Genomic DNA, 16155 nt, shown 5'->3' with positions numbered 1-16155 from the left:
GTAGAGACGGGGTTTCACTGTGGTCTCGATCTCCTGACCTTGTGATCCGCCCGCCTCGGCCTCCCAAAGTGCTGGGATTACAGGCTTGAGCCACCGCGCCCGGCCCAGTTCCTCTTTCAAAAGCTAATGACTTTGCCTCTGGGTTCTCTGAAGACTAGGACCTGCCCTGGAGGAGTTCCCCGTCCTCAGGTGGCCTCTTAAGTGTGGAACTTGGCTCTTAAGCAAATGTGCGTGACAAGTCACCCAGAAAGATTGTTAAAATGCAAATGTCTGGCTTCTGCCCAAGAGATTGGGGCACAGTGGGTGAGGGATGTGGACTGGTCATCTGCATTTTTATCTAGCACCTTCTGACCCTGTGTTGGTGGGGGAAGGTTCTGCTACAGGTGACCTGGGAGCCACACTTTGAGAAACACTGGCAATCGGGGTCAAGAAACCTGAGCCGGGCGTAGTGGGTCATGCCTATGATCCCAGCACTTTGGGAGGTCGATGTGTGTGGATCACCAGAGCTCAGGTGTTTGAGATCAGCCTAGGCAACATGGCAATATCCAGTCTCTATTAAAAAAAAAAAAAAAAAAGAAGAAACCTGGGTTATGGCTCAGGATTCACCCAGAACAGCAGTGACCACAGAGGTGACCTGTGTACACACATGCATGTGTTTGGTACAAATATGGTAAAATATATAAGACAACAATGTCTGTGGCTAGCACATACAGCCTCTCAGAAGCTACAGCTTTCAGTGTTGCTAACCTTGCTGACCCGTGTTTATTAAGCCAGAAGCGCTTTTGATGAACTTGTTTAATCCTCATAATAACCTGTGAAGTGGGACTACTAACAGCCCCATTTTACAGATGGGGAGACTGAGGCTCAGAGCTGTGAAAACTGCTACAAGGATCACCCAGGGGAGTGTCCAACACTATAGCCTTCACCAAGAGCAGGTGCTGCCCTTCACTGAAGCCGAGCTCTGAGCATCTGTCCTCTCCTCACTAGATGGGAGTAACAGTGTCTTCCTTGCTGTAGGGCTATGATTTAAGGGTTTAAACAAATAAAAATGTTTTGAAAATAACTTAGCAAGAAAAAGAGGGGCATTTTTGAAAGTCAACGATAGCAAAGACTATCATGTCTCACGCTGTTACTGTGTGCTAAGCAGGGGCCGTTTTGCTTTATATAGGGTATTTTCTCCTATTGTGGTAAAATACACATAAAATTTACCCTTTTAGCTATTTTAAAGTATACAATTCAGTGCATGAAGTACATTCACAATACTGTGCAACTGCCACTACTCTGTAGTTGCAGAACTTTTTTTTTTGGAGACGAAGTCTTGCTTTGTTGTCCAGCCTGGAGTATAGTAGCACGATCTCTGCTCACTGCAACTTCCGCCTCCTGGGTTCAAGTGATTGTCCCATCTCTGCCACCTGAGTAGCCGGGATTACAGGCACATGCGGCCAGGCCAGGTCAATTTTTGTATTTTTTAGTAGAGATGGGGTTTAACCATATTGGTCAGGCTGGCCTCGAACTTCTGACCTCAGGTGAGCCGCCTGTCTCAGCCTCCCAAAGTACTAGGATTACAGGCGTGAGACACTGCGCCCGACCAAACTTTATCATTTTTGCTTATGAGGAAACTGAGGCACAGAGAGCTGCCACTCGAAGGCCATGCAGCTAGTAAACTTATGAAGACAGAACTTGAACCTGGACAGAGTGACATCAGGCTGAGAAAACCCCATCTGGCCTGCAGAACTTTTTTTTTTATCACCAGAGAAAGAAACGCCTCCTATATTAGCATCCACTGCCCAATTTCCACCCCCAGCAAGCCCCGATCTGCTCTCCGTCTCTGCATTTGCCCGTCCTGGCCAATTGACATATATGGGATCGCATGCTATTTGTCCTTTTGTGTCTGGCTCCTTTTACTTCGCCTAATGGTTTCAAGGTCCACCCATGTTATGGCATGGAATAGCACTGCATTCCTTTTTGTGGCTGAGTAATATTCTGCATGGATATACCATGCTTTGTTTATCCATGTATCCATGGATGACCATTTGGGTTGATATTTGATATTTTACCATCTATGCACTGACCGCATCCATATATTCATATGCAGGGTCTTGATGAGGGCAGGTACTGTTAGGACTTTACAGAGGAGGCATCTGTAACTCAGAGAGGTGAAGTGACTTGCCCAGGGTCACAGAACAGGGATGGCAGATGCAGGACTCAAAACCATGGCTTTCTGACCCCAGAGCCCGAGTAGCAGTTAATGATGTATTCTCTTGCAGCTCCCAGGGCCCTGCATTGCCCTGTAGTGATGGTACCACAGATCAAACCTAGCTGTGGCCTCTTGGAATCATTTGAAGATTGTTTTTGTTTTTGAGACAGAGTCTCGCTCTGTTGCCAGGCTGGAGTGCAGTGGCATGATCTCGGCTCACTGCAACCTCCGCCTCCCCGGTTCAATTCTTCTGCCTCAGCCTCCTGAGTAGCTGGGACTACAGATGCGTGCCACCACACCCAGCTAATTTTTTTTTTTTTTTTTTGGAGTTTTGGTAGAGACGGGGTTTCACCATGTTGGCCAGGATGGTCTTGATTTCCTGACCTCGTGATCTGCCTGACTCAGCCTCCCAAAGTGCTGGGATTACAGGCATGAACCACTGTACCTGGCTTGAAGTTTTTTTTTTTTTTTTTTTTTTTTTTTTAAGGATAAAAACGATGCTCGTGTCCTCATCCTCAGATCATTTAAGTCAGAATCTCTAGAACAGCCGTTCTCAACCAGGGATGATTTTGCACCCCTCTTCCCCAGGGGATATCCAGCCTTGTCTGGAGACAATCTTGGTTGTCACAACCAGGGGGTGGGGTGCTCCTTGCATCTGAAAGGTAGAACCCAGGGATGCTGCTAAACATTGTACAATGCCCAGGACACCCCTTGCCTGCTAGCAACAAAGAATTATCCAGCTCCAAATGGCAATGGTGTCAAGGTTGAGAAACCTTGCTTTAGAACTGGACCGTGGGCCGGACATGGTGGCTCAGGTCTATAATCCCAGCACTTTGGGAGGCCGAGGCAGGCAGATCGCTTGAGCCCAGGAGTTCAAGACAAGCCTCAGCAACATGGCAAAACCCTGTCTCTACAAAAATAAGTAGGATGTGGTGGCACACACCTGTAATGCCAGGTACGCGGGAGGCTGAGGTGGATCACTTGAGCCCAGGAGGTGGAGGCTGCAGTGGCCATGATGCCACCACTGTACTCCTGCCCGGGTGGCAGAGTGAGAGCGTGTTTCACAAAAAAAAAAAAAAGGAGGGGAGGGTGTGGGTGTCAGTATTTTTAACTTCCCATTCGAACTGGCCAGGGCTAAACAGAGCTTCTCAAACGTGATAGTGCACAGGAATCACATGGGCTCCTTGTAAAACTGCAGATCTGGGCTCGGTAGGTCTGGGGTGGGGCCTGAGGTGTACTGAATGTCTAACAAGCTCTCCAGTGATGCCAGCACCTCTGACCCGCACTTAGAGTTGTGAGACTAGAATACAGTTAAAGGCGTACAGGCAGCTGGACTAGACTCTCACTGTTTTTTCTTTTTTCTGTCTCTTTAGATTTTCATTAAAAAAAAAAAAAGTTTTCCTTCAGGTAGGGAGGTAGGAAATGCAGACTTGGCAAAGGTTGAATCTGTTGGTTGCTGAGAGTATGAGGCTTTGAAGGGAGAAGCAATGAGGCTGCCGCAGGAAAGAGGAGCTGTGTTCACAGCAGTGTGCAGTGATTCACAGCTCAACTGTCCGCGCCAGCCTCCCGCCCGGCACTGAGAGCTTGCAGCCCCTTCCAGTCCCCAGCCCGCCTGGCCACAAGCCTTGGGCTGGCTTGCCCAGTAGCGATGACTCAGGCTTTCCACCTGTAAAACGGGTGGGATGCTCTAGCCACTGCCCCACCCATCCCTGGGGCCAAAAGCCCCCAGCTGCTCCCCGATTTCATCAAAGGCAGATCTTCAAAGCCTGAACCTGCAGCTGCTGTTCTTGCTGCTAATAAATCTCATTTGTGGCAGCTCAATTAGGAAGTCATCACAAAACTTTGATATTGAAAGAACGGATTAATAACCCAGCCCATGTGGGAGAGATTAGCCGCTTCTGCGGAGAGATCTTTGTAATCTATCCTTGTAGCCGGCAGCCCCTGGGGCAGCGCCTGCAGGCGGGTCTCTGGGAACAGAGGGCGCCTGGGCTGAGCTGGGGTTGGGAAAAGCCATCAGGGGATTGGTCTGAGTCGCTGCTGGATGGCACTTTCAAGGTGGAGTGTCTGGAAGCCTCTGGCTGGTGCACAGTGACTCCTGAAATGTTGCCAAGTGCATCGTTGCTCCACTGAGTGGCCCCAGCAGATGCAGGGGGATGCCAGTGGCCTGGAGGCCCAGGCAAGGCAGGAGGGAAGGGTTAGAATTGGTCTGTGGGCCTCACGCAGTTACTGCCCAGGCTCCCGGATGGGGAGGTCTGCAGGCTCCTGGCATGGAAGGGGCTGGCCCTCTGCCCAGTTCTCTGGGCTTGGGGAGGAATGCCAAGAGCTCAGACTGACTCACCCCGGGGGGGCGGGCCCGGCCTCTTGGCCCACGCTGGAAGGAGAGAGGCCTAAGGAGGCGGGGCCCTGGCTGTGGCTGGGACCTGTTTCTTGCCTGCCCTGGGAAGATGGCTGGAGCAGGTTTTCATTCTTTTCTGCAGCCTGGCTTCTGGAATAGGTGACTGACTAGTTAACCTAAGAGATTGGGCTCTGGAGCTGGAGAAACCTGCTTTTGAGGGTTCAAATCTAAGCTTCACCGTGGATCCTTGGCCAAGTGGTGACCTTACTTCTCTTAGCTTTGGTTTTCTCCCCAGTCAAATGCGAATCATTTTAATACTTCCTTCCTCAGAGGGTTGCTATGAGCATTCAGGTATAGCATTCTGGTTTAGTGCTCAGCAGAGGCCTTTCCTGTGCCTCCATTTTTCATTTATTACAAATATAGATGAGGACATAGATATAAATAGATGTATTGAGAATACATATTGGAGGATACAGACATATCCGTATCCATTCATCCACCCACCTACCCATTCACCCATCCATCCATCCATCCACCCACCCACCCACCCACCCATCCATCCACCCATCCATCCACCCACCCACACACACACCCACCCATCCATCCATCCATCCATCCATCCATCCATCCATCCATCCATCCATCCACCCATCCACCCACCCACACACCCATCCACTCATCCACTCATCCACTCATCCATCCATCCACCCACCCACCAACTACTATGTCCTCCTAGGTTCTCGGCACTATTCCTGGCCTAGGCTTACAGCAGTACACAAAACAAAGCCCCTCCTTCCTGGGCTTACATGCTAGTAGGGGAAAGATGAAAGAAGATAAACCGATACAAGCTATATATAATGTATCTGAAAGTGAAAAGCTCTACGGAGAAAAGCAAAGTAGGACAGAGAAAGCAAAGGTGACAGAGAATGAGAGAGAGGGACCAGGCTGGGTACTGCTGTTTTAACTCTGGGGAGGGGGTGGGGTGGGTTAAAGAAGCCTCTCAGAGGAGGTGACAGTTGAGTAGAGACCTGCAAGAAGTGGAGAAGGGAGCCATGTAGGTTACTGGGAGGACAGACACTAGAAAGTGCAGATGCTCAAAGGTAGGAGTGTGCTGAGTATGTGTGAGAGACAGATTGTTCTAGAAGTGTGGCTGGAGCAGAGTGAATGAGGGAGAGTTCTAGAAAAGGACATTAAGAGGGTAGATCATGGATATCTTAAAGACTATGTTAAAGATCATAAATGAATTCCAAAGGCAATATGTCTAAACCTTCAGGTACTATATCCCAAGCTTAGCATACATGATGCCTTCATGTTTTGACTGACATCAAATGTACAAAGAAAGGATATACTTTAACAAAGGAAACCTCATAGAGAAGTTGATTTGCCCATCCTTTTGTAAGAGAATAAAGAAAACCAATTCTCATGTACCTGTCCTCCTTATAAGGACAACAGGCAACCTCTGGCTTCCTGTAAGGAGAACAGGCCTCTGTCCCTTGATTCATGAAAACGAAATGTGTTGTTAGAGGGAAATTAGCTCAAATGACTTAGAGCACTTTCACAAGGCATAACATTTGTACAGTCATTGATTGTCAGGGGTGATGGTTCCACATTTTAGATAACAACAGGTGACACAGGTGGACAGAGCATGTCATGTCTCAGTACCATGAAATCAGACCTCCTCTTTTGAGCAGACATCTCCCCTCGTCACAGTGACTTCTCTCTCTTTTGCCTGCAGCCCAGCGATCTGCTCACGAGCTGCCCATGGTTGAAAGACAAGACACGGACAGCTGCCTGGTCTACGGCGGCCAGCAAATGATCCTCACGGGCCAGAACTTTACGGCGGAGTCCAAAGTCGTGTTTACTGAGAAGACCACAGGTCGGTGGATTTCTGAGCTCTTTCTCTGTCCCCCAGAACCATTCAAAAGTGACCATCTCTTTCTTCCACACAACATTGGTTTTGGAGGGTGGATCCCACCGGGCAGTTTTATACCCTGCTCTTTTCACTCAGCGTATCTTCAGGGATTGTGATGGCCACACCGTTCACCATGGCATGAATGTGCCATTCTACATTTTAACTCTTCTAGGTCATTTTGACAGAAAATAAGATTATCCCCACCCTCAACCCTTTTTTAAAAATTACTTTTTTACATAAGGAAGGAAATTTAAAAAACTTTTTGCTGTTATCAAGAAGGGAGGCCAAACAGCAAAGTGATAAAGCATGCATTCTCTGGCCCTGGATATCTTGGGTTCAAATTCTGGCTTTGTTATGTGCTTGCTCTGTGATCCGAGGCATATTACCTAACCTTTCTGTGCCTTAATTTCCTCATGTATAAAATGATAGTAACACAATTTCTTACCCCATAGAGTTGTCATGGAGGTTAAATGAACTCATACATGTCACGTAATTCTAATAGCGACAAGTACAGCATAAGCCAATTAATATTGGCTACTTGTATTTTTATTATAAGTAGTTCTGCAGTTAATCATCTTCTAGGATTAATAAATCTTGTACATGAATCTATATGTATATCTTTTTAGTCTATTTAGGGTTTATTCCTAGCAGTGGAATTTTGGAGAGTCATTCTGAAGACTTTAAATACATATTGCTAAATTACCTTCCAGAAATCTACAAATTGACGTTTCTGTCATGTCAGTCATAGTTTCACCCCCAAAAAAATCATTGTGGAATTGGTACTTCTTTCTACTTTGCATTTCCTTGCTATGAGAGGCATAGCGTTTTGTTTATTCACCAGGTGTATTCTTTCTTTGGTGCACTGTCAGTGTCTTTTTCAGTGGGTATGTGGTAGAAAAGATGCTGATCTGAAGTAGGAAAATATCAGATTAAGCGATAATTAATGAAACAAATGTGTTGTTAGAAGGAAATTAGCTCAAATAACTTGGGACACTTATTTTGGATACTAGAACCAATTTTCTTTTTCCTTAACTGACATGATTTCAGTAGGTTACTTCAAAGGGGTGTTGATGTTTGTCTGTTTGTTTATTGTCCTTAGAACAATCCGAGAACATAAGAGGTGGGTTGTCCAGTTGGAGGGATTGTGCACTGCACAAGGGCACCTTCTCTGAGGGCTACCATTCATATTGGACAAATCACCAGTTTACACATTAGTAAGACAACTTCTGGTGGGTGGAAGCAGATTGTCTTAGGCAAAGAATGCTGCTTCCAGTCTCACACAAATCATCCTTTTGGGATGGGCTGGACATGTGACCGGGGTGTGATAACTGCATTCTCACAGCTGGAAGCATAACAGGAGGCAGAATTTATTTTAAAAGGGTTTGATGACGCCTTTGCAAAAAACAACAAAAAGGGTATTAAGTAAGGCTGTGGCAGTGGGAAGGGAGATGCAGGGATGCGTCGGGGAGTGGTTTAGAAGGCAGATGTCACTGAGGTTTGATGGGATGTAGTGGTGTAGAGAGGCATTAAGAATGCAGGTGGCAGGGCCAGCCACCAGGCAGGCTGCGTGCCACCCAGGCAGCTCTGCTACTCACCGGCAGTGTCACCTGCTGAAAGTCTCCCTCATCTATCCCCACCTGAAAAGCAGGGACAGTGCCTACCGCAAAGGTAAAGTCTGAATGAATTAAAGCAAGTAAGCTTAGCACCAGAAGTGCTCAGTAAGGGGCAGGGGCTGCTGCTGTTTTTCTGGAGCTGCTGTGGATGGGGAAGGAGAAGAGGTTGAGCGTTGAGATTGTTTAGTTCACGTCGTGCGCTTGGCCAGCTGAGCTTTAGCACGCAGGAGAGGAGGTCTGTGTGGGGATGAGGTTGGGCAGGGAGGACGAGTTCCATTTTGGAAGTGGAAGTGTTGAGTCTGATGTACCCGTGGGCCTTCTTGGATGAACCATGATCTCACCTCTGTGGAAAGGCAAGAGATTGGGAGGTACGTGGCCACGTGGTCTCGACTAAGAAACCAGATCCTGGCTGCAGATGTTATCTCAGGAGCTGTCAGCAATGAGATCCCAGGTGAAGTCCTGGGAATTGGCTCTGACCTCCCAGGATGGCCTCCAGTGTGAGAAGGGGAGACTTAGAAGCTGAGAGCCACAGACTTTAAAGGTGGCAGAGGAGGAGCTGCCACAGCAGGAGGAGGAGAACCAGGGGGGTCTGGTGCCCTGGAGACCAAGGGAAGGAGATGTGGGAAGGGTAAGCAGAGGCTTACCCTTGCTGTGCTATGAAGGTCCCAGAGCCCGAGGTCAGCCTGAGAGTCCAGAGAATGGGGGGCCTCTGGTGATTTGAATCACATGCACCCAGGTCACGGTGAGCTGAGGAGTAAAGTTGCTTGAGGGATCAGAGATGATGAAGGTAGAGTCTGCTGCAGGCAAGAAGACTGCACCAGCGGTCCCCAACCTTTTTGGCACTAGGGACCAGTTGCATGGAAGACAGTTCTTTCCAAGGGTTGGGGAGGTGGGCTGATGGTTTCAGGATGATTCAAGCACATTATTACATTTATCGTGTACTTTATTTTTATGATTATTACATTGTAATATATAATAAAATAATTATATAACTCACGATCATGTAGAAACAGTGGGAGCCCTGAGCTTGTTTTCCTGCAACTAGATAGTCCAATCCAGGGGTGATGGGAGACAGTAACAGATGATCAGGCATTAGATTCTCATAAGGTGTGCGCAACCTAGATCCCTCGCAAGCGCAGTTTACAGTCGGGTTCACGCTGCTATGAGAATCTAATGCCAGGCTCATCTGACAGGAGGTGGCGCTCAGGCGGTAATGCAAGTGATGGGGAGTGGCTGTCAATACAGATGAAGCTTTGCTCACTCACCCGCCACTCACCTACTGCTGTGCGCCCAGTACCGGTCTGTGGTCCGGGGTTGAAGATCCCTGGTCTATACCACATTGTTAGCCTCAGCGTTATTGACAGTTTGGCCCAGATAATCACTTGGCAGGGGCGCTGTCCTGGGCACTGTAGGATGTTCGACAGCATCCCCAACCTCCACCCGCTTGATGCTAGTAGCGCGGCCCAAATTATGACAACCAAAAATGCCTCCAGACCTTGCCAAATTTGCCCTGGCAGGGAATATTGCCCCTGGTCAACAACCGCTGGTCTATGGCTTAGAAATTTTCAGGAAAGACAAAGGAAAAGAAGAGCATGAGGAAAACTCAGTATCAGGGTCACCTTAAGCCTTCCCCTGTGCTCTCAGCAGTGCAGGCCCAGCGTCTGCTTGGCGGAATGCCTGCACAGCCCCCCCGAGCCGTCCTGCCAAGTGGGGTGCAGGGAGGAGGCCTGGCCTCTGCTTGCTTTGCCTTGAGGGGCTGACCCAGCCGCACAGGGCTGTTGCCTGAGTGGTCTCTATTTACACTGAAATCTTTTTGTATATATACTTTTTTTAAATCCCTTTTTTAAAAAAACAATGTTTTGAGACACACTGGCTCTGTCACCCAGGTCGGAGCTCAGTGGCACGATCATAGCTCACTGCAGCCTCGACCTCTTGGGCTCAAGCGGTCCTCCCACCTCAGCCTCCCAAGTAGCTGAGACTATAGATGTGCTCCACTGTGCTCAGCTAATTTTTAAATTTTTTTGTAGGGACATGGTCTTGCCATGTTGCCCAGGCTGGCCTCCAACTCCTGGGCTCAGGTCATCCTCCTGCTTCAGCCTCCCAAAGTGCTGGGATTACAGGCATGAGCCACTATGCCCAGTCTAATCCTGTTTTTAAAATAGCAATACAACATGAACATGTTTTCAGTTATTTAATAAATATCCTTTGATAACCTTATTTTATTTGGGGTTTTTTGTTTGTTTGTTTGAGACAGAGTTTTGCTCTGTCACTCAGGCTGGAGTGCAGTGGCATGATCTCAGCTCACTGCAACCTCCACCTCCCAGGTTCAAGGTGATTCCTGCCTCAGCCTCCCGAGTAGCTGGGATATTACAGGCATGCGCCACCGCACCCAGCTAATTTTTGTATTTTTAGTAGAGACGGGGTTTCTCCATGTTGGCCAGGCTGGTCTCGAACTCCTGACCTCAGGTGATCCACCTGCCTCGGCCTCCCAAAGTGCTGGGATTACAGGCATGAGGCACTGCGTCCGGCCTGGGAACCTGATGTTAAATGGATGCTTTGCATTCCATCGTGTTGGGTACTTGATTTAACCATATTCCCTTTTATTGGGCATTAGGCTGCTTCCAACTTTGTGGTATTAAAAGCCACTCGGCAATGAACACCTCCTGCATTTCTTTTGTCAGCTAGGTAAACACTCATGCTCTCAATCCAGGTTGCTTGTGTTCAAAACCCAGTGCCACTACTTTCTAGCCATATGACTTTGGGTAGGTTACTTAGCCATTCTGGGCAGCGGTTTCCTCATCTGTATATTGAGGATGAAGACATTCCTACCCATGCGCTGCCCCTGAGATTAAGAGTTCATATGTGTTAAGTACTTATAAGAGTGCCTGGCATGTAGTAAGTGTTTAATAAATGTAAGTGAATACTTCTTGTTATTGCTGTTGCCTAAGGTTAAGGCCTTTGTGTGGTATAATAGATTCAAGAGGTGCATTTTTGAGTATCTTGATATACTTTGGGGCAGGTTTATTTTTCAGGTGATGGACCAACATAAAATATGCTATACAACGAGAATTTGCTAGGCTCTCATGAGTCAGGGACCAAATTGATGTGGCTAGGGTAGAGGCTAGTTAACACCAGGAAATACATTTGGATGATTAGGAAGAGGTCAGAACAGAGTTCTCCCAGGGCCAGGTAGATACATGGCCTCCGTTTGGTCTGGGCATGGGTAAGGTAATAGAGAGTCACAGGGGAGGGGCATGAAATGTCAATGACCAAGTAAGCATGGCCTCTCCAGCTTTGATGCATCTCCAGTACCAGGAAGCCATCCTGCTGGCCGCCTTCTGACCTTCCCAAGAAGCAAACGGCCTTAAAGTTCCTCATCTGCGGTGGGGAAAATGCTAATAAGAGGTGAATACTGGCTGACACGATGGCTCAAGCCTGTAATCCCAGCACTTAGGGAGGCTGAGGCAGGCAGATCGCCCAAGACCAGGAGTTTGAGACCAGCCTGGCCAACATGGTGAAACTCCACTAAAAAAAAAAACCAAAAATCAGCCAGGCGTGGTGGTGTGCACCTGTAATCCCAGCTGCTTGGGAGACTGAGGCAGAAGAATTGCTTGAACCTGGGAGGTGGAGGTTGCAGTGAGCCAAGATGGCGTCACTACACTCTAGCCTGGCGGACAGAGCGAGACTCCATCTCAGAAAGAAAAAGATGAACACTTGCTCCTCATGCCTGGTTGACAGAGGCTCCATGGGGAGGGGGCGTTGCCGATGGAACTGTGCAGGGAAGAGTTTGAGGCTGGACCCTACCAAGTTCCTTATGGAGTTAGGAGCCGGCCAGCTTTTAAGCACTCTGGGAGTTTAATTATTCTGAAGCTATCCAAGGGCATCAATTAAGCATTTGTGGAATGAATGAATGAATGGCATTTATTCTCTAGCTTCTATTCTCTTGGTTTCAGAAGAAATTTCATATTCACCTCTTGAAGGCAGGAAAACACAGAGCCTGTTTCAGCTGTGAAAAGTTGGCTGTTAAGAACAAGAGTAATAATCACAGCTCCTATTATTGGCCGTGTCTGCAGGCAGCCCTGTGCCTGCCACTTTCCGTGTGTGGTCTCATCTAAGCTGGCACCCGTGGGAGGCAGACAGTTTAGCTTGGAGAATCCAGGGGACTCGTCCACAGGTGATATTCAGCATTGACCTGTCATTCAACCTCTTGGGGCCTCAGCTTCCCTGTCTGTAAAATGAGATAGTGACAGTCTTTCTTTCCTAAAGTTAAATATGTAAATAAGCAGCATGCACTTAGTGCTCATGGGATGTTCATCGTTATTTTTTGAAATGGGGTCTCACTATGTTGCCCAGGTTGGCCTTGAACTCCTGGGCAACACAGTGAGTTCAACATAGTGGACTCCAGCGATCCTCCTGCCTCAGCCTCCTGAGTATTTGGGATTACAGGCGTGTGCTTTTGTTATTATTTTTATGGTCTTGCAGTATTCATTGCTCAGGACATAGTCATCATTCAGTTGATACTGGCCCAGGTGCTGGCCTAGGCTGGGAGAGATTTGGGGGGCTGTAACCCACAGTGGTCACCAGCACAGCTCTGAGGTCAGATGGCCTGGGCTCAAATCACTGATCTGCCTTTAGTAGCTGTGTCATTCTGAGTAAGTCACTTTACCTCTCTGAGCTGACATGTCCTCTTTTGTAAGATACAGATGATGATTTACTTCTCTTGGGAGGCGAGATTAAATGAGATTCTACAGGTTGGGTGCTTTGCATAGAGCTCGGAACATTGAACATATTCATTAGATGTTAGCTTTTTTTATTCTCATCATTATATTTTGGCTGTGGAAAGACAAAGACAGGTAAGACTTTATCTCATGTAACCAAGAGATATTAAAAAACAGTAATAAGTACTAATAATGAACATTATTAGTAATTTAGTAATCAGTAATTAGTAGTTCATTATTAATGAACTATGTGCCAGGCCTTATTCTAAGCACTTTGTATGTGCTAACTAATCTGATGCCTCATAAGAGCCCTACAAGATAGACTACTGTTTTCTCCATTTTACTGATGGGAAACTGAGCACAGAGAGGTTAAGTAACTTAGTGAAGATCACACAGCTGGTAGAGGGCAGTGGTGGGATTTGACCCCAGGCAGCCTGGGTGTATACCCCACACCTTGGACTCTGTTGTTCTATGCTTAAAAAGCCTAGAACCAGGTTAATTTTGCATGAAGACCCTTCAGCTGCTCTGAATCACAGGCTTGAACCATTTTGTGGTGATGGGGACCCTTGAATTATCCACTTCACCACTCTGGGCAGCAGTTTGAATCCTCCAGTGTTTCTGGCATCGAGGGGATACATTTCTGACCCTTTCATGCCTAACTAAAGAATCCCAGGTGAATGTAGTTCCTGCATTAATGACAAGAGACCATGGGGGTGTTAGAGACACGGTGGGCTCCTCTGCGGGGGCTGTCTGGCTCTGAGGGCTCTCTGCAGAGAGGGGCTTGCCTTGCATTCACTGGTCCTGCTCTTTTGACCCCAAGAGCTCACCTCCCAGCCTGGGCTGCCTTCCGCAGGGGGAATCCCTGTTGCTCAACTTCTTTTTTCCAAAACTCATCCCCGTTCCCATCTCCATGGACATTTGGCCAGCAAGGGCTCTGCGGGGCGGGGCGGAACAGAACAGTTGAAGTTTTCCAAGGAAGGGGAATCCCAGCTGTTTCTCACATTAAGGAAAGGTGACAGCCTCCTGGGCTAATCTTAGCCCCGAGTTTGGTCATCGGCACCACCAGCTCCAATGTTCTTTTTATAGCTGTCGACTAAAATGGAATTGGCAGTTTCCACTCCAGCAAGATGACAAATTGGAGAGTGGTGGAAAAACAGTAGGAGATGGGAGCATGGTGTTTCTTAAGTTAGAAAAGCTTGGTGTTTTGGAAAATGGCATCTTATTTATAGCAGCAATAATAATAATGATTATTATATTATTTGTATTACTATTTTTGATTATTTTGGTGACTTTCAAGAGCCTGTGTGATCTGGCCCCTGCCCATCTCTCTGACCTCAGCTTTTTTGACTCTCTCCCTGCCACTTGGCTTCGCAACACCTGGCTTCACTCTGTCCTCAAACACCCCAAGCCCATTTCTGTCTCAGGACCTTGGCTTTCTCAGGGTGCTCTTAGAATGTTCCTCCACCATTTCTTTTATTTTTTCTTTCTTTTTTCCTTTTTTTTTTTTTTTTTTTTTTTTTTGAGATGGAGTCTTGCTCTGTTGCCCAGGCTGGAGTGGAGTGGCACCAGTGCGCAATCTCAACTTACTGCAAGCTCCATCTCCTGGGTTCACGCCATTCTCCTGCCTCAGCCTCCCAAGTAGCTGGGACTACAGGCGCCCGCCACCATGCCTGGCTAAATTTTTGTATTTTGTTTAGTAGAGACGGGGTTTCACCGTGTTCAGGATGGTCTCGATCTCCTGACCTTGTGATCTGCCCGCCTTGGCCTCCCAAAGTGTTGGGATTACAGGCGTGAGCCACCGTGCGCAGCCTCCTCTACCCCTTCTTTTCAAGCCTGCCGCCTCCTATTCCTCCCAGTCTCGGCTCAAAGGTCACTTCCTCCATGGGGTCCTCCTTGACCGTCATTCTAAAGTTGTCCCACTTCCCCAGCACCTTGTCACCTTTTGTGCCACTGCCCGGCTCTGTTTTCTTGGTGGCACTTAGCACTGTTGAAATCACCTTGCCTGTCTGTTCATTTATCACCTGGTCTCTCATGCTGGACTCTTAGTTCCTTGACAGCAGAGACTCAGTGTTTGCTGCTGTATCCTCAGCATCCAGAGTGGTCCCCGGCACACAGTAGGCGCTCATTTGTGTCGTTGAATGAATACATCTCTTTCAGTTGTCACTCCAGCCCTGAGAAACGGGCAGCATCATTCCCATTTTACAGATGAGGTGACTGAGTCTCACACATGTCAAGTCATGCACCCCAGGTCAGCCCACAACTGGTGACAGAGGTAGAATCCCAAGGCAGCATTTGTCATCAACTCCAGAGTAATTTTTTCTAGTCATGTCGGAGAGGACAAAGAGAAACCAAACAGAACAATTAGGGTCTTTCCTATTTATCATTCTCAGTAATTGCTGAAAAGCCATTTGGATGTTCTCTGAAATTTAAAAAATGTGTAACCCCTCAGGCAAAGTTCACGCTGGGAAGTCCAGGCTGTTCCTGACTTCAGTGGGAACCCTGGCCCTTGGCCACACGGCCTCAGGCGGAGTCGGGGGTCCCAGCAAAACATTGCAAAACAGGAAAAAATCTAAGGACACAAAAATAAAAGTGATGTGGCAGCAGGAACGGGGTTGCCATGACTTTGAGCGACTCGCTGAGCCTGGGTGGGATCCAATGTTTTGGAAGGTTCCTTCACATGACACAGAGTTTTGGAATTTTTCGGCTGGTAAATCCTTCTTAATTCAGGCCCCCAGGCTCGGCCAACTAGCTCCCTGGCTCTCTGTGTCCCGCGGGGGCGTAGGTTGGAAACTGGCCTGCATCAGATTACTCAGCTTTGAAACTTAAATTGTTTGAAGAGAATTTTTTGTTTTGTTTTGCTGGACGATTTTCTTGGAACGGTCTGATGGCAGAGGCTCCCATCACCTGTCCAGAGGACAAATTGATTTTTTAGAAAGGAGGCGTGGGTGTGGAATTCCCTCTTTCCCACTGAGTCATCATATCCTGCACATGAGTCACTTTATTACTTGGAGGTCCCCAAAGGTTGTATTTTGAGCTTTGTTTAATAAATATAAATGCATGTGCTTAAAATAATTTTTTTTTTTTTTTTTTTTTTTGCTAAATTAAGTATTTTTTCCATGAATTAGTGCCCTGGAACAATCGGAACCATCTTAGAGCAGACACCTGCTCTTCCCACCTGTTTCTCTCCCTGGGTTCGGTTGTACCCGGCGTGGTGTTTTCTCAAACAATAGACCTGGTATGGGAGTCTCTCCACATGGGGTTTCCCTCTGAGAAATGTCAGACTTCAGGCAGGGCTGGGGCATGACTAAGGCTCTCCGGACCTTTGCCCTCAGTGACTCATGTCCCTGGTGTCAGTGGCCCCCTGGGCTGGACCCATCTCT

At 47.7% G+C, this 16155-nt stretch overlaps 1 protein-coding gene across 10 annotated transcripts in view; it reads left to right on the top strand.

Moving 5' to 3' along the window:
- NFATC2 (nuclear factor of activated T cells 2) overlaps positions 1–16155 on the top strand; it is a 176596-nt gene that overhangs the window by 100555 nt on the left and 59886 nt on the right. For all 10 annotated transcript variants that reach the window (XM_045363134.3, XM_065523314.2, XM_045363133.3 and 7 more), the window contains exon 6: positions 6268–6408. In XM_045363134.3, the coding sequence (XP_045219069.1) occupies positions 6268–6408 (141 nt within the window). The remainder of the gene's footprint in view (positions 1–6267; positions 6409–16155) is intronic.

This window comes from Macaca fascicularis, chromosome 10 (assembly GCF_037993035.2).
Source record: "Macaca fascicularis isolate 582-1 chromosome 10, T2T-MFA8v1.1".
In the NCBI taxonomy this organism is placed as follows: Eukaryota; Metazoa; Chordata; class Mammalia; order Primates; family Cercopithecidae; genus Macaca; species Macaca fascicularis.
Note: the sequence above shows the minus strand (reverse complement) of the source record. Positions and strands in the feature narration are given on the sequence as shown.